Source organism: Dermacentor silvarum, chromosome 2 (genome assembly GCF_013339745.2).
Source record: "Dermacentor silvarum isolate Dsil-2018 chromosome 2, BIME_Dsil_1.4, whole genome shotgun sequence".
Lineage (NCBI taxonomy): Eukaryota > Metazoa > Arthropoda > Arachnida > Ixodida > Ixodidae > Dermacentor > Dermacentor silvarum.
This window is the reverse complement of record NC_051155.1, coordinates 145867568-145895127: the sequence shown is the minus strand read 5'-3', so window position 1 is coordinate 145895127 and position 27560 is coordinate 145867568. Positions and strand designations below refer to the sequence as shown.

General features: G+C 46.6%; 1 protein-coding gene across 1 annotated transcript; it reads right to left on the bottom strand.

The window, feature by feature from the left end:
• Positions 1-438: 438 nt before the first annotated feature.
• LOC119440448 (uncharacterized) lies at positions 439-27490 on the bottom strand. Its single transcript, XM_037705354.1, has 2 exons — positions 26879-27490; positions 439-504 (listed from the first exon to the last, which is right to left on the bottom strand). Exons 1-2 carry the CDS (start codon positions 27488-27490, stop codon positions 439-441), a joined length of 678 nt encoding a protein of 225 aa, XP_037561282.1.
• Between the last annotated feature and the right edge of the window lie 70 nt (positions 27491-27560).

The following is a 27560-nucleotide window of genomic DNA, read 5'->3' as shown; positions in this document are numbered from 1 at the left end:
CGCAGCTATCGGCAGACGGTACGGCACTCTCTGTTCATTGGCAGATCGCTTTCAAAATACGGTCCCCGCGGCCGTGCCAGAGTAGGTTTGATTGGTCTACGCCGCCGCTAGAGTCCTTTGATCAAGGTTCATAATGGTTCGGCACGAATGGACAAGGCGCTAAAGAGCAGCGATGACGGCATATCAGATTCGGAACGTCATCAGCGCAAGGCCTGGCAGTGCCACCTGCAGTACTTTCCTTGCGTTATCAGTGCACATGGCGCCGGCGTCCGCACCAGTTTGTGCCGCCGCAGCGCTGTCGTTTGTACTGGCCAGATCAAGTGTCATAACACAGATAATTGCACCGGGCTGCGTGGAGATGAGCAAGTGTCACAATGCTTACGCATACTTAGACAACTCCCAGAGGAGTTTCTGCGTGAATTTGCTTTTTTTTCTCTCTCACGGCGTCTTCTCTGCCATAAGTGGCATGCGGGGCAGGGGCTGCGGACGTAGGTCCGGCGAGAACTGCATAATGGAAGGAAGAGACGAACGGGAGGACTCCCGAAACGCACTTAGCGCGCTCTTAGGCCGCAGTAAAACGTTTTCGCCCCATGGCGCCTAGATCGCTTGCGATCATAGGCGTTTGACCAAAGCAGTAAAAAGTGAGAGCTACACGCGACGCACTCACTTCGCTGTGAACGCTATTGCATAAAAGATGAATGTCACGTCTCTCTTTTTTGAGAAAGCTAGTTCTCGGAGGGTACGAGCGGTCTCAGTTCGCGCTTGAGAATCTTGCGAAACAGCGAATATTTTAGAGTTGAAGAAAGAGTGCATAAGTTCATTCATCTAACGTATGGTGGATTTTTCAATATGAAAAGCAGATTGAAAATTGTTATACGCGTGTCTGTTATACACAATGTAAATTTACAAATTGTGAGCGATTTATCATCTCGGGTGTAGCGCCCTGCACAGCGTTTTTCATTTAAGTGAACTTGGACCCGTGTAAAGGCATAAGTATATCATGCAGTTTGCAATAAAGCTTGAGCAATAGCTCTCTGTTCTATGACAAACGCTGCGACCTGTGCCCCAGAAGGCAGAACATTATACTCATGATTATCTCTCTCTCTCTATCTCTCTGCCAAAAGGATGTCATGATGTCGAAAGAGACTTTGGGATTGACCTGAAGTGAGCATAAACGTGGCATATAAGCTCCATTTTCTCATGCATTGTGCACGAATAACTTGAGGAAGAAGTGACAAATGTCTTATCGTACTTACCGTTTTGTCGAACAGTAATCCAATCTAATACGGGAATAGCCGATATTCTCGTTGACATTAAGCGGGGAAAATGGAGCTGGGCAGGCCATGTAATGCGTAGGATGGATAACCAGTGGACCATTAGAGTTACAGAATGGTTACCAAAAGAAGGGAAGCGCAGTCGAGGACGGCAGAAAACTAGATGGGTCGATGAAGTTAGGAAATTTGCAGGCGCAAGTTGGAATCAGCTAGCGCAAGACAGGGGTAATTGGAGATCACAGGGAGAGGCCTTCGTCCTGCAGTGGACATAAATGTAGGCTGATGATGGGTCCAATACCTTGTGCGTGCTTCGCGCTAAAAAGGCCATTTCAACTTGATGAAAACGTATCAGGGCAGACAAAAGTTCAAAATTTAATGTGATTAACCAGGGCTGACAGTCCTCTCAACTACAACCATCACTATAGTCGATAGATAACAAGTACTACAACGTTCTTAGTTAAAACGCCACCATTAATTAAAATTTACTACTATCTTTTTGTCACTCAGGGTCAACCGACGTTTTAAAAGATAAGCAACTATACTGGGACATTCCTCAGGGCCTTCCGACATTCCGTCATGTTGCAGCATTAGGAGAGAAATATTTATCCGATCACGTAAGATAGTCCGTGCATCGGCTCCTAATTATTGTTCGCGTTCCATTTGTATTTTCCGGGACCAGAAGTAATTTCCACAATACCTAAATATACGACAGAAAGCTGTGTCACAAGGACGATAAATTCATGGCAACTTTTAAAACAACAGAAGGGCGACTGCGCTCTGTATGTTCCACGCTTCTCGGTGAATTGAACGAATGGAAACTACAGAACAACTTCAGTGGTCGGCCACATTAAGAATAGCGAAATTATAGTACGACACGCTCAAGTTAACCTATCTTTTTATGCAAGTCCAATGCACCTGACTACAAGAAGCAGTTCTGCACATTTGGTTGTTGTTGTTTTTGCGTTAGAAGTCATTAGCCATTGAATGACAAGAAAAGTGCTTCACCATTATTGTGCACGAGATACTCGGTCACGCGCTTTCTAAGTCAATTATTTGCCGACTTGGCATTTGTGTCATACGGTTTGACAAACGCGGAATGCCGGGCGAGTATTGTGACCGGCTTGAAATGTTCAAAACAGTTAGCTGGCGCGTGCGCAGTTCTTAAGAGTCTTACAGGGCGCTAGCGTTACTGCGCAACCTAAAACAAACACGAACCTCAGGCTAATGTACCCTTTCGCAAGGAAAGGCAGTACATTGCGCGATCTTTCTGAGACTTTAGCACTCAGAGGGCGAAGAGCTGTTGCGCAAGGGCGTGTTTATTACCCTAACAACTACAAAGAAGTATTTTTTAAGCGTTACATTAAACAACTATCATCGTAAAACGCCGCAGGTGGCCTTTCCGACGAATGCAGAGATGCTTAGCAACACCTGCTGAGCATCAGGCCTGACCACCACCGCATCGGTCAAACGGAGGCTTTTTTTGGGATATCCACAAGGGAGACCAATTACTGTTCAGACTCGCAAAAGTATTGTTGAAGCTGAGTGGGTCTACGTAATTTGGTTGCACCTGGACTCGTATAGCTCCCTCGCGACCGGGCAAAACTAGAATGGAGAATTAGGTCACGCAGCACTCCTTGATGAGCCAGCTCTCTGCGAAACCATTCCCTTCGCTTTTCTTCCTGAAAAAAACCGGCCCGAAAGGGAGGGTGATTTTCTGCATATACGTCTGCCATTTGCAAAATAAACTTAGAAGTTGGTGTTGGCGGTCCACAATGTGTTCTTACTCTAATTTGTCCTTTTTTTTCTCGCACCATTGCATCTATTATTTATGTATATAGGTCAAGCTTTTTTCAACCTTGATGGATGTAACTTTCCCATAAGACTCTTATAAGCCATCTTCTAAATGCTCAGGAAGCCGCAGGAGCTTCATTTTCACGGCTTTTTGCTCGGGGTCTATCACCAGGCAGCGCCGATTTTTATTTAAGAGCGGTCCATCGTACACAAATTTTGTTTTTGCCACAGTGATTTTGCAAGTTGCCATCGAAACATGCGACATCTGAAACTGTCCGATAGAGCTGGTCTCTTTCAGGTCAATGGTGCTACGTAGAGCATCTCTTGATGTTAGGTAGAGCCTCTCTGAATTATTTGACACGGTATGGACGTCCAGCAATGTCGGCATGAAGAAAGATGGAATGCAGAACAATAAACGGGGAAGAACGATCAAGTAACTATTAATACTAGCTGACGCTTTAGTAGTATACCTCGGCCTCAGGCCGATTGATCCTTTTCGGCGAAGTGCATCAGAAAAACCAGCCGTTAGAAACGGCATCTTCAAGTCTAATTCAAGATGATGGCTTCCTGACGGACGTTTTGACACGTTCTAAAGCGCGTTCAATTTCCTTCGCTACGTTTTCTTTGGGAATCTCAGCTTCTTAAGGTATTTTTCTACTGTCATTCTGGACAAATTATATACGAGACATGGTTCTCTGACGAATGCGCAGCCTAAGGTTACCACTCAAAGCCCTATTCTTTTCAAAAACTGTGGGTGAACGCTGTGTTAACCAAGAAGGTTGGTGTTAACATTGACGTGCATTGCTTGCATCTTCTACAGCATGCAGTCGCTGCAGTTTACTCCCTGCCGCTTGAAGAAACGTCTACATTTATTATGTTTGTATACTTATTTTTAAGGGTACTAAAGTTACTATGGGTGTGCTATTAAAAATAAACATAATGCAGCGGCATGTTTCAGGCATTCCCGATGACGCAACGTTGGTAGCCAATGGGATAGCTCGCCCAACTGACGTCACGCATGCCCACTATGTAGCAGGAGACGAGGCGGCTGAAAACTCAGGGGAGCGGCGCCGCTGCGATCGGTAGCAACGTCCATTTTTAATATCCTATAATAAATTACACGCTTTACGCGGAGCGCCTAAATGTCTCACTTAATAATCAGAAGGACCTGCCCTAACGACTCGGTACGTTTGTACAAAATCTTAAAAATCATTTAAGGGTCCCTTTAATGCTAAACGTAATTGGTTACGGGTGTTCGTGTCGAACCCTCTCACCGCTTGCGGCTTACGGCGCAGCGATGTACCCGCCGCGGTGGCTTAGCCGCTGTGGTGTTGCGCTGCTAAGCACGAGGTCGTGGGATGAAAACCCGGCCACGGCGGCCGCATTTCTATGGGGGCGAAATGCAAGAACGCCCTTGTCCCATGCACCGGGGGCACGTTAAGGATCCCCTCATGGGCAAAATTGATCCAGGGTCCGCCACTACGCCGTGCCTCATAATCAAATCATAGTTTTGGCAAGTAAAACCCCAGAATTCAATTCCATTCAGCATTGCGATATCTCTCGTTAAGAAAATACGAAGGCGTAAGCTTGGTGGTAGGTTTTTTAATTTTTTTCTGTTTTTTTAGGCAGTCAATTTCGAAACCAATGATTCAACTATCCATGAATCATTTGAATCTTTCTTCTTTTAGATACTGTATATATATATATATATATATATATATATATATATATATATATATATATATATTACCAATATGTAGTAAACTTTAGGCTTTCTTGTGCGAGCGCCTCTGCATTTCACATGTAGTGCAATAAGTAAATAGGAGTTGCACTATGTACAGTGAGCAATTCCTCTTAACGTCCCGAAGCTTTTATGCAGGCTACACGGACTACTGAAGCCGTATCGGAGTGTTTCGAGTTAGGCTTAACCATCTGTTATTGTTGAGCGCGCTCCCAATAGAGAGTTTTTACGTGGGGTCCCATACGCAATATTCTTGTCCTATTCCCAGCTTCCTCTCCGCTGCTGGCGATAAGAGCATCGAGGTAACAGCTACTTTTCGCCGTGCTGTCTTTACAACAGTGTGGTGGGCTAGATGACCCCCTGTAGCAGTTGGAGCACAGCTAAAGCTTCTTCTCGATATTACAGTGCCCGCGTGACCACGTACCACAGGGACCACGTGCCCACTTGCTGTAACTGTGACCACATGCCAGGCCAATACGTGAGTCCCGCTTTCCAAACGAATATCATTCCCTACTAATACCACTTGTGCGCGCGATGCCTGTCCACTGCAGCAGAAAAATCGCGTTCAGTGTTTCCTGTGCCCTGTCCGCTCCATCTGGAAGCCCCTGCAACACCGTCTGCCTTAATTGCGGTGAGCATGGCCGTCGAGTGTGCTGTTTTTTACCTTCTTCGCCTCCGTACCAGTTTCTCTTCGCCCTCAGCCGCAAACAAATGACATGCAGCCACTATTGTGGCGGCGGTAGCTGATGATAGCGAAAAGAACTGCAGCGCCCCCGTGCTTATATATACGGCCAAGCAAGTCCCGCTGGGGCACCAAAAAGGCAAGCGTGTTTACTGAGGCACACACGGCAATATTTGGCGCTCAGAAGCATACGACCACTAGCAGTACGGTGGTCGGCATACATAACGCTCGCCTGTTCGTCTTTATCTTCTTTTTTTTTTCTTTTGTTCTCTCATTCTGCAGCACCAGTGCGGCAAATCAACGTCGAACGTATACGCCGTCACGCGTGGCCTATTTCCCATACGACCAAACACAGAACCCGCCGGGACGTTAGCGTGTGTGGAGCTCAGAGTGCTCGTAAAGCTGCGTTAGGTTATTGCGTTTGTCCGCGATGCTCAACCGCCCTGTGAGTAGTGCATGTGTTGGACTAAGGATAAGAGAGCACGGGGATGGTGTTCTCGCGGGGCGAAATGGTTCGCTGTACATTCCCGCAGCTAGAGAAACAACTTTTCTTACCACTCTTGCGTGTCGCTTCGAGTAAGGTTAGAGTGAGTGTGTGAGTGTAGTTTATTAGGCACCAACGTAAGGCACTGACGACACTTCTCGGGACATCTTAAGATACCAGCTTGCCCTGTAAATGGCCTAACCGATTTGCAGCAGCTACAGAGTATCATTCCACTCTGACGAACGCTACGAAGTAGTAGGAGTAGAACAGTTTGTTTTCAATTTATATTTATATAGACTGCTAATATTCCATCTTCGTCTACACCCGGCTTCCTGAAAATTGACTCTCTTCGTATTGTTGTAGCTGTTTCTTTTCGCACGTCACTGTAAGAGATTGCCTGTAGAGATGTTTAAAAAAATACTGCATTTGTGCGGGCTCTCAGTGAGTGATTGCCTTCTCTTAGACCGCATTTATTTCTAGAGCGTTCAACACCAACTTCCCCATTCTTGAGTACCCACTTATGTCATGGGCTACCTATGAGCGACATTACTTCATTTGTATGCTCTGCAATGTTCTATTCTGTCTTTCTTTTTATTACGATAGCAATTATAGGGGCACTCCAAGTGCATTTTTGCCGTCGCCGATATAGTGATGTTCCGTATAAAGGCCAACGGCGATAAAATCGTCGCCGCCCGACGTGCGTTGTGTGTGCGAGTGAAAACGTGGGAGGATGAGCCGGTAACCGCAGCTTTATCTCGCGCACGCGAGAGAGGAAGCGGCCGGAAGCGCAAGGTCTTCGTTCACGCACGAGACCTGCCGCGGTGGCTCAGTCAGCTAAGGCGTTGCGCTGCTGAGCACGAGATCGCGGGATCGAATCCCGGCCGCGGCGGCCGCATTTCGATGGGTGCGTTCTGCTTACGCGGCTGCTGCTCACGAAGCTATCTTGAAAGCGATCTACGCGGCCGAAGTGTGCGCACGCGGGCGCCTCAACTTCAAAGCGAACTGCGATGGGCCAAGGAAGGAAGGAAGGAAAATAAGAGGTGAAAGGCAGAGGGTTAACCAGGCTAAGTGTCCGGTTGGCTACTCTGCATAGGGGGATGGGGTAAGGGCAGAAAAGATTAGAAAGCAAGGGAAGATTAAAAAAAAGAAAAACAAAAAAAAAACATCAGTCCGCACATTTCCATAGTTTTTCACGAAGTCCTGTTTCCTTTAAAAAGCGTACTAGCGCTTTTAAAGCAGTTCGTTCGACGTCGGCTGGGACCAGGGACCAAGAATTCTGGCTTCCGTAAGGGGTCGACGGCTGTCTATCTTGTCGAGCGTGGGTCTGAGCACTTTCCTTTGTACACTAAAACAACGACAATCACACAGAAGATGTGCTATCGTCTCTTTGCACCCGCAAGTTTCACAATCTGGACTTGCTGGCCATTCGATAAGGTAGGAGTACGCGTTGGTGAAAGCTACTCCAAGTCTTAGGCGACAAATGAGAGGTACCTCCCGTCGTGGTAAGCCATGTGGAAGGCGGAGCGTCAGATTAGGATCCAGGGAACAGAGGCGCTGGTTTTTAAAGTCCGTTAAATTCCAGTGGGCTAACATAAGCTCCCGATCAAGCGCACGGAGCTTTCGTGCTGCGTCTGTTCTGGACATAGGGATAGCGACGCAATCGGTACTGGTATGTGAAGATCGAGCGGCTGCATCCGCTTGCTGGTTTCCAAAGATACCACAGTGACTTAGCAGCCATTGAAAGACGATGTCATGTCCTTTGTCAACTGCCTGATAGTAAATTTCGCGTGTGTCCACGACAAGTTGCTCGTGGGGTCCATGGCGTAGTGCAGAGAGCAAACTCTGGAGGGCGGCCTTGGAATCGCAGAAGATAGACCCTTTCTGGGGCGGTTCCTGGTCGATAAATTTCATTGCTGCACACAGAGCTGTAAGTTCCACAGCCGTCGTCGATGTCAAGTGCGATGTCCGGAGATTTATTACTGTAGATTTTGCTGGGACAAATACTGCAGCTGCTGAACTGGAGTGCATGACTGACCCATCTGTGTAAACATATAAGCGGTCACTGTGGACCTCATGTAGTAGCAATAATACTGCCTGCTTCAATGCTGCTGACGGCATTTGTGCCTTCTTATTTACGCCTGTAATGGTGAGGCATATTCTAGGTGAATGCAGAGACCACAGTGGCAACGAAGGCCATGCTGCAGGGACGTAATTCGATGGTATCGATGTTCCGTGTATAGTCAGGAGACGGCTAAAACTGGTATTCAGCCTAGTTGTTGGCAGGCAAGCAAGATGGTGAAAGGGCGTCTTTGCTACATGTCAAATGTGCACTCTTAGAGCGTCGACTGCAAAGTACGTTGATACAGGGTGGTCACGTGCTATGGCGATTGTGGCTGCTGTGGATGCACACTTAGGGAGGCCAAGGCACGTCCGTAGAACTTGGGCTTGCATACTCTGAAGTGCTCGAAGGTTCGTTTTACTGGTGCTTCCCAGCACGGGCAGGCTGTATCTTAGGAAGCCCATAAATAATGGATGGAACAGCTGTAGCATCGACTGCACAGATGCACCCCAAGACTTTCCGCCGACAAATTTGAATACATGTGCTATTGCAGTCAACCTCTTTTTCATATATGAAATATGTGGCGTCCAAGACAAATTACGATCGATGACTCCAAGGAAGCAGTGTTTTGTTTCGTAAGCAATAACTTGTCCATTTATGCATATAACATATGGAGTCATTGTTTAGCGCGTAAATGCGACTAATCGGCACTTTTCGGAGGATAATTCTAGGCCTTTCATACGCAGATAAGACGACGTTTGTGTGACCGCCTTCTGCAGTCTCGCTCGTATCTGCGGACGAGTTACGCCGGCCGCCCAGATGCAGATATATATCATCTGCATCGATGTATATCTGGACCGTCCTTGGCAATGATCCAACAAGGCCTAGCGGTGTTACGTTGAAGAGCGTGGGGCTTAACACTCCGCCTTGTGGCACACCTTTGCTGGTGTGCTTGGCATCGGTGGGATGTCATTCCATCTTCTGTGTGTACGAAGAAGGATCTATCCTCCAAATAGCTGTGAATCCAGCGCAGTGCACGGCCACCAATGCCCACATCGATCAAAGCATCGAGGATTGCTTGGTGCACTACATTATCATATGCGCCTTTCACATCAAGAAATCGCCACCGTTAAACATTTCATGCTCTTTTGGTGTTGAATGGATGTTACCAAATCAAGCACGTTATCGACCGATGACCGACCACGCCGGAAGCCCACCATTCCATTCGGATATACCTCATTATGTTCCAAATACCATTCAAGACGCGTCAACACCATCCTTTACATTAGTTTCCCAACGCAACTGGCAAGAGCGATGGGACGGTACGATGCCAAGTCTAATGAAGATTTAGAGCTCTTAAGTAATGGTATTAGGCGGCTGACTTTCCACTCACAAGGAATCAATCCTTCGTGCCAGGATTCGTTGCATCTCTCCAAGAGTACACTGCGGGCTTTGTGGCCAAGATTTCCAAGTGCCTTGTATGTGACTCCGTCGGGCCCAGGCGATGACGACTTCCTACAAATCGCCAGCGCAGCTTCGAGCTCCTCCATAGAGAACAAGAGATCCATGGGAGAGTCCTTGGATGCCACAACATCACGTGCTAATGATACAGGTCGTGATTGTAAGCCAGCTATTCTTGCGCAGAAATCCTCAGCAACGTCGATCTCACGTCGTCCTTGATGCAGGGCAAGAGACTTAAAAGGGTGGCGCTGTTGCGGAGACGATTGTAGGCCACGCAGAGTTCTCCATATGTGGGACAGAGGCTTTCGAGGATCTAAGGACTCGCAAAAGGATTTCCACTTCTGAGATTGTAGCGTATCGATGCGGCGCTGGATTTTCTTTTGGATCCACCTCGCCTCCCTCAGATCATGAATACATTTGGTGCGCCTGTATCTTCTTTCCGCGCGTCGGCGAATCGCTCGAAGCCTTTCCAATTCACCTTCATATTCATTATACTTTGCAGAAGGCCTAAAAGTGAACATAGCCTCTTGCAGTGCATTTCTAATCTGATTCTCCAGAAATGATGGGTGGCCTTCTTGACATTCGTCTTCCATAAGTGATTAGAACTTCGTCCAGTCTGTTCTACAGAGGGCAGTAGATAGAGACTTGGCCGCTCCCTTGATCTTCAAATAGGTAGGAACGTGATCACTTCCATAGGTTTCTATGTCTGAGAACCACTTTATACTGCTTCGAAGACACTGAGAGACGAAAGTCAAGTCCAGACAGCTGCTGTAGGTTAGTCCCCGTAAATATGTCGGGCTGCCATCATTGAGACAACAAAGCTCTTGGCCCGCGAGGCAAATGCGACTAGTTTTCTTCCCTTGCAGTCCATCATCACATTGCCCCAGAGCGGGTGGTGTGCGTTAAAATCTCCACTAAGGATCCAAGGGCCAGGTGTCGCGGATAACAAAGCACCCATTCGTTGCGTGTCAAAACTACTGGTTGGAGAAATATATGCAGCGATGAGAGTAAATGTAAGTTTTTGTTTTTACAGTTAAACACACGTATTGGTCGTCGTCGTGAGGCACAACTGAATGTAGCACGTAAGTGAGCTTCATAACGCGATAGCCGGATTGTATTTTGAAGGTTTGGTTCGCAGACAACGATGATGGGAAACTTGTTCGCAAAAATGAAAGGTCGAAAATCCGAAATTCTTGATCTGAGGCCTCGAGCATTCCACTGAAAAGTAATGCTTCCTCGACATTTATGTTGTTTGATACATTGAAGCACATAAGTAACTGGAATGGCATATCAGAATAGTGGCATATCAGAATATCCGAACGGGGATATCTTACTCTCGCCATGCCGTCGTCGTCACGCTTTCTATCTCAACTCAATGATCAATGTTTTCTTATAGCTTGGGTCACTATGTGGTCGTGATGTCTTTGCGGTCGTTGTATCATCATCATTCCAGCTTTGTCATCCGATTCTTGTCATGCCGTCGTCATCCCGCCATCGCCGTCAGACAGTCGTTGTCGTCACACTGTCGTTTTATCAGTGTCATCGCTTCAGTAACGTCATCTCATTGGCCTCACGCAGTCGTCGTCACACCGCCTTCGTCATTGCATTGACGTTCTATATTTCTTCGCCATTGCATTGTAATCACACTGCCGTCATTCAATTGTGATTATACCACCTTTGTCATGCCATCATATAGCCAGTCGCAATCACCTTCATTGTCACATTGTCGTCGTGAGGCCGTCGTGGAGTCTTGCCATCATCGTCACTCCAAGTTCGTCATCCTGCACTCGTCATGACTCGTCGTCATTCCATTGTCCTCGTGCCGCTGTCGTGTCATCGTGGTCATACAGTCATCGTCATGCATTCGTTCTCATAGCATCCTCGGAATGCCGTCGAGGTCGTTTTATCGTCATCCTTCTCCTTTATCGTTATACCGTTGTCTTCATGCCATCGTCGTCACGTTGTCGTTTCACCATTGCCATACCGTCGTCATCATGCTATCTTGATCGTGCCACCGTCATTCCCGCTTCTTAATTCATCCGGTTGTCATACCGTCGTCGTCAGGCCATCGCCGTTGTGCACTCGTCATCTCATTGGCAGCATGTCGTCGTCGTCACGTTGTCGCCGGTTTACCATCGACATAATTTAAATAACGACCTCTCATTGTCGTCGTGCCATCGTCGTTACACGCCTTTGTCGTTCGAACGATAGCATTCCTCCATCATCATTCCATCTTCAGTGCGTCGACGTCATACAAACGTCGTCATGCCTCCGTGCTCATGGGCGACCTTGGCAAATGAGTCCCATAGCAAAGTGGGACTATACAGGGTGTCCCAGCTATCACGCAGCACGATTTAAAAAGAGAGGAACGACGTTACGCGAAGCCAACCTAGTGCGTATTGTTTCCAGTACAGTGAAGTAGCCACCAGTAATTTTTTCGTTACTGAGGTTAAATTAATTATTGTAAATAATTATCTAACTCGAGAAGTACTGTTCTAATTATCAAAGTGTCAATGAGAAAGTTGTAGAGCACCATGAAAAACTCCCGATACAGCTTCTCATTGCTCAATACGTACTACATAAATGTGTTTTTCCGATAATGAAACAAGCCCGCGAATACGCGCAAAGTGCCTCGAGCGGCCAGTCGCGCGGCAATTCTGCGTGTATTCGCGGGCTTCTTTCACACTCGGAAAAACACATTTATGCAGAACGTATTGAGCAACGGAAAGCTGTATCTGGAGTTTTTCATGTTGCTCTACAACTTTCTCATTGACACTTTGATAATTAGAACAGTACTTCTCGAGTTAGATAATTATTTACAAATAATTAATTAAATCTCAGTAACAAAAAAATACTGGCGGCTACTCCACTGTACTGGAAACATTACGAACTATGTTTGCTTCGCGTAACGTCGTTCCTCTCTTTTAAATCGTGCTGCGTGATTGCTGGGACACTCTGTATATGTGGCATATAGCCGAAGCAATGAAATTCTCGTAATTTCCACTACCCGTGTAAAATAAACGTGACCTCAGGAAAATGGTCCGTCGCTACCCTGCTCGATTGCGATTCGCATTACCATCGACACTCATCATGAGATGAGTTCTGCCGTAATTTTTTTTATTCTTGTTCTCTCCAACTTTTTTTTTCTTTTCAGGTTAATGCGAGTTTGGACTTTGGAATAGCGGGCCCTAAGAATATATTCAGGTATATGTGTGCTATACGCCATGCTATGATATGTAACATGCGGTAGATGCGGGTTATATGGCCACAACATTCTATCACTAAAGTTGCTCAGACCAGGTCTTACATCTTTACAAAACTATTTCTCATAATTTTGAGAATGATAGCCCACAAACAATTGTCATGAAGCAAAACACCGACAGCGCATGCCTTTTATCTTAAATCTTCTAAGGCTTAAATATTACAAGCGCGAAACAATAACAGAGTTCCGACCTGAAAATGACGTAATTTTATTGGCGCGGCTGTGCACCACCTTCGGGATCGGCCCAGGAAAGAAGTTTGAAACATACTCGATGCAGAAAAGTGGTGGTAAAGTAGCTAAGAAAGAGGTTGGCTTTAAATAAGAAACATAAATGAAATTGTCCGATTGCAGGATTACGTTTACTTCAATTGATACTGCCACTACAGCTACGAGTCATGAACTCGTGTAAGACTATTACACAAAACGTGTAATATTCTAAAGTATTGCTATCACATTCATTGCTTCGCCCTCGTGGTGAAACTGTCACATTTTTTTTCTTTTGGAATTATAAAAGCACTAACACAGTTGAACTTCTTCTCAGGCTAACTTTAGTGGCTTTAATGTATAACCAAAGCACACTTCAGGAGCGTTTTTTTTTTTTTCATTCCGCCGCCATAGGTATACGTTGCCGCCACGAGCGGGAATCGATCACGCAAACTCATGCTCAGTGGCAGAACGCCAAAGACTCTGAGTCTCCTCAGTGGATAAATTGAAATTTTCGTAAGCTGTCTGAAACTAATAAGGCACAGCCAATAGTTTAGTGTACGAACTACATAAAGGCCTTTTTTCTTTTCTTTTTGGTTTTGTTTCTTGTTCTTGAATGTGAAGGCCGCCTGTGTAAATATAACATCATTGTGTCATAGCTCACTGTAAACCCCCCCCCCCCCCCCTCCCCAATCACTCTGTCAAAACTACTTGCTAACGCGCTAAAAAAACTGGACGATCGGACGCTTTCCGTGCAGGTGCTGCTGGAACACCGCCCCCATCGCTCGTCGGCCCATAAAGCGGTGAAGGCACTTTTGTGCTTCTTGAGGACGACGGGCTTGTGTCAACGTCTGTGACTATTAGTGCACTAACACACGCGTCAGCGAACTAACCGCTCATTTCTCTTCTTTCCTTCCCTCCTCTCTCCACCTGTCATCTTTGTGTCCCCTCTTCCCATTCCCCCGGTGTAGGGTAGCCAACCGGACGTTATCCTGGTTAACCTCCCTGCCTTCTGCCTTTCTCTTATTTCCTCCTGTCAAAACTTTACTTTTTTATTGCCTTTTCATTCTTTGTGGCTTAGAAACTCCAAACTTGCATGACAAGTACGACGAATTGAAGCAGCCGATATGGTGAGGCATCGTCAAGTGCAAATCAAAAATGCGCAAAACAACTAAAGAAGGCGTCACTTCTTTTTATTACTTTGCGAAAAAACTTCCATGAGATGACGAAGCTATTTTTCTTTGCTTTCTACGTGCCTCTAGATGATTGGGTTCTGGCAAAGACAGCGCAGGCTTCCCAGCGCATTAATATTGATCCCCCTTCCCCGAGAGAGAGCTTGAATCCTGGATTTCTCCTCACTGGGGGATTACTAAAATGCGCTCCAACAAACTAGTTCGGAAAACTAGTTAGGTAATTCATTTTTGAGCAGTTCTTCTCGGGAACTAGTTAAATCACTCACTCGTTGTGCCTGCATCTGCCTCAAACACGTGCGCTTTTTCGAAACCTAATATAGCTATCGGATAATATATACAGTTATGCGGAAAGTTTCAGAAAACTGTTCACAAGGTATTCGTAACAACTTAAGAGGGCCAGAATACACACACGCATGTACGCACGCAGCCACCCAAGAAAGAACCCCCTTTTACATAAACGCTGTAAAGTTGTTGCCAAGATGAATTACTATCACAGGCCAGCTACAAGTTCTTCTATATGTTCAGTAGATTGTTGTTTCGATGGAGTATGCGCACAGCCTGGCTGCCCGCGAACTAATCAAGACGTGCGTCCGTCTATGCCACTACGCCCGTCTTCTCTTGTACTGGCTGTAAAAGCGCATATCTGTACAACTAGTTATTTAAAATGTTACCTCATTAGGAAATAGAATGAATTATATATTTCGTGCGTATGGAAAAAAGGAAAAAAGAAATATATGACGAAATTTTAGGAATACAAACACTGTTACCCATCAAGAAAAAGTAGAACAACGTGTTCATTTTTCAACGAGCCTACACTTCAATTAAAAGCTATAGAAATGTTCCGCTACGATTTCCTTCACTTCATTACCTGTTTGCTTCTTATGGTTGTGGCAGCTCCCTTTCTAGTCGTTCACTGTGCACCTTTAAGTTGCTTAAAGGCAAGGGTGAAACCGCGGCCTCAAGAATAGGAACGAAAAGGGCCACACGAACTCCGACTATCAACTGAAAGATCGCACAGTGGCTCAAAAGAAGGAAAACTAAAAGATACTTGCCTAAGCAGATCAGTCTGACGTCTTTCTTCTTTTCTAGGCAGATAATCTTTGTGTTTTCCTTCTTTTGTGCGACCTTTCACTTGATAGCCGGCGCTTGTGTCGTTCCGTTCATTCCTATAAATGGTGGTCGTGCTTGCCTCTGTCTGGTCTGCATTTCAGTAAAATAAATCCCTAACTTGCTCAGCCTTCAATGGTTCTAGTGTTCACCTTTATTTCTAGCCATGAAACAAAAAAGCATTACAATATTAGTTGAGTTCAAACGTAATTGGTAATCTAATTATTCAGTACGTGGTTTTCTGAACTATTGACACCCAAAACTTCACTCTTGCATACTACTCGTAAAAACGGGACTACGGGCTTTGCATTAAGCTTCCCGTGCTTAAATTGGCATTTGGAGGTGTCACACTCAGTGCGTAGCATATGTGATACGTTGGCCATTGCAGGGTTAAATACGGTTGAATACCTGATCTTAACCTAGATACGCAGATACGCCAACAGCAGAGCTGCCCCAGAGGTTGCTATAGAAGCTGTGTGTCACACCACAGCGATAACGGAAATTCGTACATTTGTAAATCAAGCGAGGAACCTGAATCAAGTATATTCTTCAATACTGCTGCGTATCTTCGGCTTTAATATTATTTTCGCTTCATTTAGTTATTTCATATATAACAGAACATTTGGAACAATGCAAAGAAACACCAATGAAAAAAGTACATGAGCACAGAACGACGTGAAAAAAATAGCGAATAGAACTTTTTCGCGGAGGTCCGGAGAAACGAGATGTTGCTTTGGGCGGTGCGCCGCACGTTGCCTCAGCGAAAGCGCATGAATACGAAACCATGACAGCTTCGTCCTGCTTCTGTCCAATCAGCTGCTAGAAATGCAAGTGGGTGTTCGCTTACGCACTGTGCTCCATTCATGCTTGAAAATGTGCAGCGGTAGAGGGACGACGTGCGCTGTAGTTGGTTGCAAAAATTGTGACTGGCATGTCAAGAAATTGAATTAATCTGTGTGACGAAGTTCACAGACTGCCGCTACCTACCTAAGGGCTGCCTGTGTGGCATGCTCTTCGCGATGCACGGCTTTTTTTCGCTGATAAAAAGAAAGTCCCAGTTTCGCCCGAAAGGCGAAGCATCGATTGTGATCGCATATTAGTAGACAGCTGTACGGAATAAGGATAGTAGTTTTATCGGCCGTATAAAGTTCTAAATATTTGCTTACTATCTAAATAAACAAGCACGGTGTCACGCTCGTAAAGGTAAACATGAACACATCTCTCTCGATGACCGCGGGAGCTTGTCAAAACGGTGGAGTTAGAAAGCGCGCCAGCGGCAGCGAGCAAATCGACCTTTGCGCTGGCTCTCGCTTCAACGCAAACTAAACGTTGAAAGTGCAGCGCATACGAAACTACCGGCACTCGGCGAATGCAATTAGGCCCATCGAAGTTCGCTTTGAAGATAAGGCTCCCGCGGGCGCACACTTCGGCCGCGTCGCAGGTCGCTTTCAAGATAGCTTCGTGAGCAGCAGCCGCGTAAGCAGCGAATCTATCGCAATTAAACACACCCGCGAGCAATTAGGCAGAAAATAAACAAACACATTAGTGACCGCACCGAGAAACCTTACTGAGTCACAAACATTACAAGCCGCTGCTTCAAAGTGTTTGTCAAATAAAGAACGAAGATCGAAGCACTCCGACTGATTTAATTCATAAGCGGAAATTTCGGACAGCTTGAAATACATTTCTAGCCCCGCTTTTAGCCCAAGCACCGTATACGCTGCTCACTCCATCTGGACAAGGCGTATCGAGCTCAGAAAGCGATTTTACATTTCCTCTGAAGCTGTGGCCAAAGCTTCGTGTCGTTCGCGCAGTCGCCGTCCACGATATCCACCGAAACAGAGGTTTGCCGAGCCGCACCTTGGCACAGTGCACAGTCATTGTAAACACGGAGGCCGCTGAGGCAAACAATGGACGCTTCACCACGTGATAAAACACGCCCGCGAGATCACCGCGAAAAGGGTCTATTGCGTGCGGGAAAACAAACGGCGAATAAAATGTTCACGAATACATCATAACTACTACCAAAGCGCAGTAAGTTCGGCCGGCAAACCGTTACACATCTCAAAGACATTTGACAAAGAAATTGTTTCCATGTGCCGTCTTGTGTACTTCCAGGAACTCACTCAAGAGAGATGGCAGGGTATGAGATGATGAATCACTGTTTTTAATGGTACTATATCTCCTCGGTTTGCACTGCATGACTGTTAATTTTTTTCTAGCCATAAATAACTGCAGTGACTGTATAGCGGGAAAAGAAAGTCTGGGCACCCGCGCTAGCTCGGAAACAAAGCGTGCGCACGGTCGTAAACAACTACCTTTCGGAGCGTATGGGGGACGCAGCGTCTGCGTTATCTGCGCTTTGCAAGTCCATTTTAGCGAGCGAACAGAGCAAACAGCTGTGCAGTCTACCCACTCAGATCTGTTCTCACGGCGCGTAATGAGTTTCTTCGCATCTAGTACGGGCTGACAACTAGACAGAGAAATTACAAGTAAAAACTTAGTAAAGGTTACAAAAATGGAAGGAGAAATAACAAACCAGTGTGAACAAGTAGCACTTGTGCTGGCACTTCGTTTTACATGGTGATTTATATTATACAGCTTTTCTTCACATTACGGGATATTTATGGTGCGAACACCAAACCCAAACCTCTCTCTCTCTCTGTCTTGTCTGTCTCTTTGAAGTGCTGTTGATGGTAAAAACGTTTTTAGCATGGTTTCAGAACACCTCCCTGCGTAAGTTAATATTTGCGCATACGGGCCAAAATGATTAAATATTGCCGTGGGGCTCAAGGCAACAAAGACGTTTTGGTGTTTTCCTCAGATGAGGAACGGTGCAAGAGAGGTCACTAGGGCTCCAGCTTTGTTTCTGTTTTTCCTCTGTCATCTTAAGTTTACAAATAGTTGTAAATAGACACTTCCTAGTAACTATGTGTTGAGTTTCCTGTGCTCTGTTAATGAGCGCGAGAAGTGAATGCTGTTGAAGTAAATGTGCCATGGTGAACTCTTTCTTTTTTTTTAATTTCGCCGACTTTACTATAATGAGGGTTCGTCAAAACAAAACGAAAGCGCCTCCAGAGGCGAATAAAGAAAGATAAATTTGGGGGTTGTACGTACAAGAACCACGATCTGATTATGAGGCGCACCGTAGTGTTAGACTCCCTTTTACTTTTGACCAGCTGGGGTTCTGTACCATGCCCCCATTGCACGGTACACGTTCGCACGTACCCCTGCATACTGACACAGTATAGGAAACAAAGAGAAGCGTACCCGCAACCGCACAAATAACTAGACAGATCTCAAGAAACAGTTTGGAGAAGGTTGCAAACCATAAGCTTCCGAAACCCAATACACTTAAACAGAGTAAATTCCAGACAATACCCAGAAGCAAGCTGTGATCTCTGCAAGCGCTAACACGCAGACATGGCACACATCTTACGGAAATGCACAGAGATAAGAGCAATATACAGAGAAGACAACATAGAACAGGACCTTCTCAAGGAGCGATGGCTAAGCGCTCTGACTAGCTCGGATCTACGCGACCAACTATGGACAATCCAGCGGGCCCGGGCAGCGATGCAAATGCTGTGCCTCACCGCACATAATGCCCGCGGGTGTACTGAGCCCGGGCCGGCAACCTCGCAGGTGCTTTTCTCAATACAAGTTTTTTTTCCCGTCTGTCCGTTCTTGCATTTCACCCCGATTTAAATGTGGCCGTCGTGGCCGGGAAATGAACGCGCGACCTCGAGCTTATCTGCGCAACTCCATAGCCACTAAGCCACCATGGGTGGTGGGTTGAATGGGGTGCAGTTATTACGAGATGTACTGCGCCGTGGCATCATTTGGCAGTTGTCGCTGGGAGCGAGATTGCCCCTATGTGCGTTTAGGCGGCAATATGGTGTTTCGCTACGTTCGTTTAATGCTCATCGCATCGAAGTCGACATTCCTCTTGCAATGGGATCTACCGGAATTTGTTTTCTCGGTTAATCGTTAGAGCTCTTTACATGACATAAAGCTGCACATAAAGTCCAACTCTATTTCGGTTCAACTATCTAATTCTCAGTCCCTGCACAGTAACGTCGCTGTTTGGCATTGTGCCTTTGATAGAATGCTTCTCGAAAACTGCTCTTCTGTATATCGGAAGAAATTACTAACGCCTCCTCTATTTTATGAACGCCAGTGCCATCGCTCGCTCCGCAATGGGACCATTGGTACAGTGTACTACTAGTACACTGTACCATTGGTGCGCCTTAGTTCAGTGAATTGCCGCGATGTGACGCTACCTAGAGGGTACGACTGCTTGCGTCACGCGTGCGTCTGAGCCACTGAGCGCTCGCCGCTGCCGTTCCGGAGGAGATGCGGTAGAGGCTTCACGCGTCTGTCAGGATTACTTTCTCCGACTTCCGTCGTGAAGCGCCACCTAGAGGGTACTCTCCCCCACGACCGTAAATTAGACGCGAACGCTAGCCGACGAGGGACAGTAGGAAAGGGCGAACGGAAAGGGTGGTGAACGGTTGGATCGGCCGCATTTGGCTGGCATTGAAAAAATAGAGGAGGCGCTGCAACTAAGTACAGTGTTGAGGAGGATCTGCAGTCATATAAACCATATTATTCAGCGTCAACAAAATTATTTGACCAGACATCCACTGAAAAACATAGCTAGCTCGAAACGATGAATTCTCCATCTAAAGAAAGAAAACGGGTTGAATAATCATATGGAGAACTGCATTTACCGAAGACAATATCATGAACCATTTCCCTCTGTGAATGTGGATGACCAGCGAAGCTGTTTAGCGGATGACACAAAGGTGACACAGAATTTTGAACAAAGGTACGAACATACGTATTGTCGTGATCAGAGAGTGGTCATCGGGATGATTAGTACGCACACACATTCTCATGTCACCTCTGGTATTAAATCTGTCTCACGTAAGACGGACCTACCCCCTTAAGCAATGGCTCATACCTCCGTGAACGCGGCCTGCCCATACTTTAGAATAAATAGAAGTCGGATACATTAGAATGGCAATACTCGATTTAAGAATTAGACAGTTCCATCGCATGCGACCGAATGTATCGGTTTGCCGCAATAATTCTAGTGAGCCAGCCATTGAAGAAAGGTTGGTTCATGTGTCGGCTGCCCAGCCACTGCTGCCTGCTTGTGCATGGTGCAGGCCTACCTTGCCATAATTTTTTTGAAGCAGCGGGGGATGAGGAGACGCTGTTTCGCACAGGACACGTTTACTGGGTATGCTTAATTTGAGACATTTTTATGGCAATAACAATCCCACCTAAACGATAAACTTTCGCTTCAACCTCCCTTGACATTTATGATTTTTACTGATGCACTATTTTAGTTTTTCATAATGAACTTCGCAGTTACAGGTTCCAGCAGCTACTTTATGACCCTGCCGAGAGCTACGTTCCTTTTCCTATAACCAACCGGCAAGTAAATTTGAATCTTACATTATTATGTTCCCGTCATAAGCTTCCACGTATGCGCCTGTACAGCCGCGTGACATATATATATTATCCTGCTAATGTTGCTTTTTTTTACCTTTCCGTGAACAAAAACCTATCATACTTACCTCCATAATCCAATTCGTATTTCTCACGTATTTGTGTTGCCCTCGACAATTTCAGGATTTGAACCACCGACGATTGAAGGTTCCGCGAATTTTGCCGCGATGAAACTATACGAAAATATTTCTCCAGCAACTGCACTTTCCCGCTTGTTAAGTATTCTCGTCTTAAGGGATAAGATTGCGCTAGATCGTAAGACAGGAGAAATTTATTCGCTGTCAAGTGCGCATAATTTACGATCATTACCAAGCAGTATATGCACCCGGGTAAGAGCCGTACGTCTCCTCGTATGCCTTCGGAAGGGTGCGTAATCGCGGAAAATACTCGCGACACGAAGAACGCCGCGTTTGGTTACGGTCACAGCGTCGTCGCGTGCGCCTATATATATAGTCTCTAAGTGTCGAGAACGAGAACATATCGGGTAGCACGTCGTCTCCACCGGCGCAAAAATAATGAGGTTCCTTTGCTCTCTGCCGCCACCTTGCTTAGAGCGCACAGTGATAAAGGAGTCGATCCAGCGCTTCTAAGAAGGCAGTGATGTGTGCTTGATCCATCGAAACAAAGTTCCATATCAGGTGAGCTGGGCATAACTTAATCCCAGCACTGATTTTGGTGAGCATAGCAGAGAAGTGTTTCCTCGCGCCAGTGATAACGAGAGGAACCGACGGGCTTCATTTTTGTTAGTCACGACCCTATGAAGCCAACAGAGAATGAAGCCCCGCAATGCATATGTATAGGGGAAGTTAATTGCCACGTTTAATTGTAATCCAGAAATTATAACGTAAATGGAAATGAAAGAGGACGAAAAGACAACTTACCGCTTGTGGAAGCCGAACACATGCGCATTTTTCGCATTATGTGTGTGATGCTCCTCCAATTTAAATATGATAGCGGAGGTCCTCACCTCCACATTTTATTGCGATAGCAATTCTACGGACACTGCATGCGCATCTCTGCCATAGGTGTCGCCGTCGTCGTCGCCGTCGCCGTGAATTTTCGTATAAAGTCCAAGGACGATAAAATCGTCGCCGCGCGCTGTATGCTGTATGTGCGCGTGAAAGCACGCGAGGGACGCGCGCTTTCATGGGAAGCGAACGCACGGCGGAGAGCAAAAGCGACGTCTTCCGTTGCGCGCAAGGCCGTGGGGGGATGGGAGCGAAGGAGGGGGGCGACGTTGTGCGGCGGCTCCAAATGCGTATCTTGCGACCAGGCGCAATGGGAACTAGAATCTCTCGCACGAAAGGAGGAAAGCGGGAAGGCAGCGCGGGAGGGAGGGTGTGCGGTTTGTGCTTTGCGAGCAACTACGTACATGTACGTTGGGCGGCTGCGGGCGGTCGCGCGCACGTATCTTGAACGCGATCTGCAACATGAATCCTACCTTTGTATGCGCTGTGCTTTATCCGCTCAGTTTCTGTTGAAGCGATAGACCGCACGAACCTTCGCTTGCTGCTGCTGGCGCGCTTGCTCATGCCAGCGTTTTGACAGTGGTTGTGTGCGGTCGTCGAGTGTGATCTATTCATGTTTGCTTGTGCGCGCTGACACCATGCTTGTTAATTCAGTTAGTAAGCGAATGTGTCCAAGTTTATACAGCCGATTAAACTACTATCCTTACTCCGTATAGCTCTCTACTAATTTGCTATCGCAATTGATGCTTCGCCTTTCTGGCGAAACTAACTTTTTTGAGTATTTCTGTGTAAGTTTCGAGTATTTGTTATATATGAAGCGTCATTCATGGGCCATTACATTGTATGTGGAACATCATAGGTCGCATAACGTAAAACTATTCCATTCAGATCTTATTGCAATCTCCTGACGTCAAATTTATGAAACCACCGACGCAAATGATCGGGCGGTGACCCGCAGCATTGTTTTAACATCCTAATCAAATGCTCTGCTCGTTTGTAGAAGGTCACTTTTGTTGCTTTCAAAGCGAATAGCAGTGCTTAACGTGACAGATTTTCTTTATCTAATTAGATAACCGTGAGAAGATAGTGGTGCCGGCGTCTTCGATTGGTCAGTTTCCTCTTGCATAGCTAGCTGAAGGCTCGTCGACGGTTGTGGTAGCGTGCAACAGGGCGTTAAAACTTAAAAGTGCCGTGAAAACGGATCCTCGGTGAAGAAATTTTGACAGAGAGATGTCGCATACGTGCCGGAAGAAATCGACAACGTTATCCTGCCACGCAAAATTTTAATTATGCTGAAAGAAATGAACTCGCCGGCAGCTCCGAGTAGCCAGTGCCAGAGCAGTCGGCGGGCAGCCATCTTCTATTCCTTTCGAAACAGGGTACTCTCTGGCTATTCTAAAAAAAGTTATGTTTTGTTTAGCATATTATTGATATCTTTAGTGTGTACACGTCACCTTGACGTGGTGAGTTTTCATGGATTTGTGACGGCGCGTGACATACAGGGTATAAGTAGGCGTGGCGCGAAAACACTGTCACATAGCCGTAGGCTAATGGTGACAAAGGCACAGAACATGACATATTTTTTTTTCGTTTTGCTCGACCTAATCATGCACATGTCAGTGTGTACACGTAATCTTGAGATGAGGAGTTCTCGTGGTTTTCCTGACGTCTCGTGACAAACAAGCGAAGTGGGCATTGTAACAAACTTTTGACGAACGCGGAGACGTTGCAAAGGAAATGGAATAGAAACGTATTGGAATAGCTTTACCCTGTACATATAGCCCCCATTTTAACCGCAGGCGCCACGCAGTACGCGAATATCGGCGTATAGGCAACTGACCGACTCCTTGCAGCTGGCCTTCGTTTGCTACCCGAAAGCATCAAGGCTACTAGAGTCGAGACACGAGATAACTTATCGGCAGCGCAAGCGAAGCGCTGGTTCGCCTCCTTGTCGCTCTAGATGTATTTGTTAAGTTTGCTTCAGCGTAATGGGTAATAGTTGTAGTGTAATATGATGTGTCATGCTACCCCAGCCTCCCGCTGTACGTTGGAAGCGTGGAGTCTTTCTAAACATCCTTATTTGTCTCGGAACAAAGTAGCAGATCGATTGATTGATTGAATAATTGATTGATTGATTGAAAGAGGAGGCAGTGTTCCCGCAACATACTCAATAATTAGGGACATTTCATCGGATGCTAACTGTTCGACCACTACTCTGCACTTCGTTGCCCTTAGAGGTTCAATTTCACTCGATGACGCAAGCGTGACGTATATCATCGTGCGCGATAAATCGGCGAACTGAACAAACAGATGCGGTGAACAAAATTATGCCTCGGTGATGTAGCGATAGTTGTGCATCGCACAATGAAGGGCCACCTTCGAATGGTAATTTCAGATAATGTCCTCTCAGCACTCCGAATATTGTAAACATGTAGCAAGAAGTTGCACTAAATCGACGAGTACGTCAGGAGACCACGCGTTCCTGAATGGCGGGCATTCAGCGTGTTGCATCTGAATTGCGGCCCGTTATCTGTTACCACTTCTAAAGGCAGACCATGCCCAGCAAACAGCGATCTAACCACTGCAACTGTCATAGTGGCCGTCGTCGTGTTACACACTTTAACTTCCAACCACTTACTATAAACATCAACTGCTAAAAGGAACATTTTACCTTCTTTCTCGGCAAAATCAAGATGCACCCTTTCCCATGGGTGCTCACACGTTTTCCAGGGAGTCAGAGGCGCTGGCTGTGCAGCAGTTTGCACACTTTGACAGATGCTGCACTTTCGCACCGTTTCTTCAAGTGCCTCATCAATTCCTGGCCACCAGATCATTGACCTTGCTACCATTTTCATCTTTACGATTCCCAGGTGCTGTTCATGCAGCAAGTTCCGTACAACATTCTGTAAACATTTCGGAATGATTACTCTATTGGTCCAAACGACGCAACCAGCTTCAACAGACAGTTCAAAACGTCGAACCCAAAAAGGTTGCAATTCCTGAGAAACAGCTTTTGGCCAGCCATGCTATATCATGTCGCGAACTACCGTTAGTAGTTTGTCGCGTGTTGTTTCACGCTCGATGTCCTTTGCTGTCAGAGGAAGATTGTCCAGAGTGGAAAAATAAAAAAAATCTTCAGTTTTCTCAGCTATCTCGGGCAATGGCAGTCTAGATAAAGCATCTGCATGACCAATTGCCGTTCCGGGCTTGTGTGCTATCTTATAGCTGTAGTTAGCTAGGAAAGCGAACCACCGGTGTACCCTAGCAGTGGCCACAGCACTGGCTTTCCTTTTCGGGTCGAAGAGCACGGTTAGAGGTTGATGGCATGTTAACACATTGAAAGCTCGACCATACAGATAGTTGTGAAATCTTTTCACACCAAACACAATGCTCAAAGCTTCTTTTTCGATCTGGCCATAATTACGTTCAGCGGGGGATAGTGACCGCGACGCAAATGCAATTGGTTTGTCTTTTCCGTTCACGACATGCGACAAAACAGCACCAAGACCATATTCGGACGCGTCACACATTAGCTGTATTTCTTTTTTGACATCGTACAACTCGAGAACATTGTCATTTGTCAGCATTTCTTTGCAAGCTTTAAATGCATCATCACACTGACGCGACCAATGCCACGCTGTTTCTCTGCGCAACAAGTCATGCAGGGGTTCTAGAACCGTAGCCATGTTAGGCAAAAATTTTGAGTAGAAATTTATCAAGCCCAAAAAGGCTTTCAGCTGGGTCACATTGTCCGGTTTTGGCGCATGCTTTATGGCTGCTACTTTATCCGCAGTGGGATGCAAGCCATTTTTGTCAACTTCATGACCCAGGTATCTTATTCGTTGTTGGAACAACTTGCACTTATCAGTGTTGACCCTTATGCCATGTTTTCGTAGGCATATGAGCACCTGCTCCAACCTGTCATAGCGCTGCTTTCGATCTTCGCCTGCGATGATGACGTCATCTAAGTAACAGGCCGTGCCAGACAGCCCGTGTAGGATTTGGTCCATCACTGCTTGAAACACTGCCGGCGCGCAGGCTACGCCATATGGCAACCGTCGGAACCTGAACAAGCCCAAGTGTGTATTGACAGTGAGCAGTTCTTGCGCTCGCTCGTCCAATTCTAGCTGCAAGTACGCCTTGGACAAATCCAGAACAGAAAACACGGCTCCGCCATGTAACGTTGCAAATATGTCCTCTGGCAGAGGGAGTGGGTACTGGTCAACCTCTATTGCACGGTTTACCGTGACACGGTAATCACCGCATCGCCGAAGCTCCTTGCTGTTTTTCTTTGGAACAATCACCAGAGGGGTCGCCCAAGTACTGTGGCGCACCCGGTATACGACTCCAGCTTTTTCCAAGTTGGCCAATTCCTGCTCGACTTGTTCGCGCAGCGCGTACGGCACCGGTCGTGCCTTACAGAATACCGGTGAAGCGTTCTCTTTAACAACAATGCTTGCCTTGAAACCTGTTATTGCTCCGTAACCAGGCTCGAACACTTCGCGATATTTGTCAGTCAAGGGTATTTCCTTTGTCAGTGCGTTCACTTGCATTACTTCATGCCACCGGATTTTGACTTTACAGAGCCAGTTGCGGCCAAACAACGTAGGCATTCTCGCGCCTTTAGTCTCTTTAGCAATTACTAAAGGCAAATGAAAGCACTGCTCATAGTATCTCACTTCAACATCAATTATTCCTATGGTATCAACCGGCGTGCCATTGTACGTAACAAGTTTGATATCAGCGTGCCTGAAATTAGCGCTTGGGAAATGCTTCGCGCACTCTGCTTCCGACATTACGGAAACTGCCGCTGCTGTGTCTAGTTCCATGGGTACCCCTTTCCCGTTCAACCGTACATTTATTAAAATGGCAGGACTGCCCGAACGGTTATCGGTGTGACAAAGCGTAAGCAACTCTATGTCCGGAGGTTCCGACTCTAATTGATGTACAACTCTGCTTTTGCACATTTTCGCAATATGACCTTCCTTTTGGCACTTATAACAAGAGCTGTTCAAGAACGGACACTTTACAGGTGCGTGCCGCCCCCCGCATCGATGACAAATTGACTTAGCTCTTTGCATCGAAGTCCTTGGTGTCGGATTGTCGGGGCCGTGGCCGCTGGATGCCCCTGCCTCTGAGCGCGGTCGCAGCTTCGATGATTTGCTCTGCCAGTGGACGTCGCTGCTGCTGTACAACTGTGCAGCGCTGTTTTCCGCAACCATTCCCAATGCATCTCTCGCTGCCATCTCCATGGCTGTAGCGATGTTGAAAGCACGGTCCCAGGTGAGCTCGATGTCGGTCATCGCCAGCAACCGGCAACGTATGGCCTCGGAATTCAGACCGGCTATCAGGCGGTCCCGCAATGATTGTTCCAGGAAGCTGCCGAAATCGCATGAGGCTGCCAATTTCTTGAGCTGGACCACGAAGTCTGTGACACTTTCTTGAGGCGCTTGCTTCCTTTGATTAAAGTGGTATCTTTCGCTCACCACTGAACGCCTTGGGGAATAGTGCTTCTGCAGCGCCGCCACGACTTCCTTGTACGTCGCTGTGCTGGGCGTCTTTGGGAGGAGCAGGCTTCGGAGCGTCACGTACGCTTCTTCTCCGATCGCGCTCAGGAATAGATGTAGCTTCTTGGCCTCGGCGACCTCATTAGCCGAGGTGTACAGTTCGAAGCGTTCGACGAAGACGTCCAAGCTTCCGCTGTTGGAATCAAATTCCAGTAGCTTGCCGACCACCGTTGCCATCTTTCGTTTTTTGTTCTATCCCATCCTCGTCGCCAGTATGTTGCATCTGAATAGGGAGGCACCGGTTTCA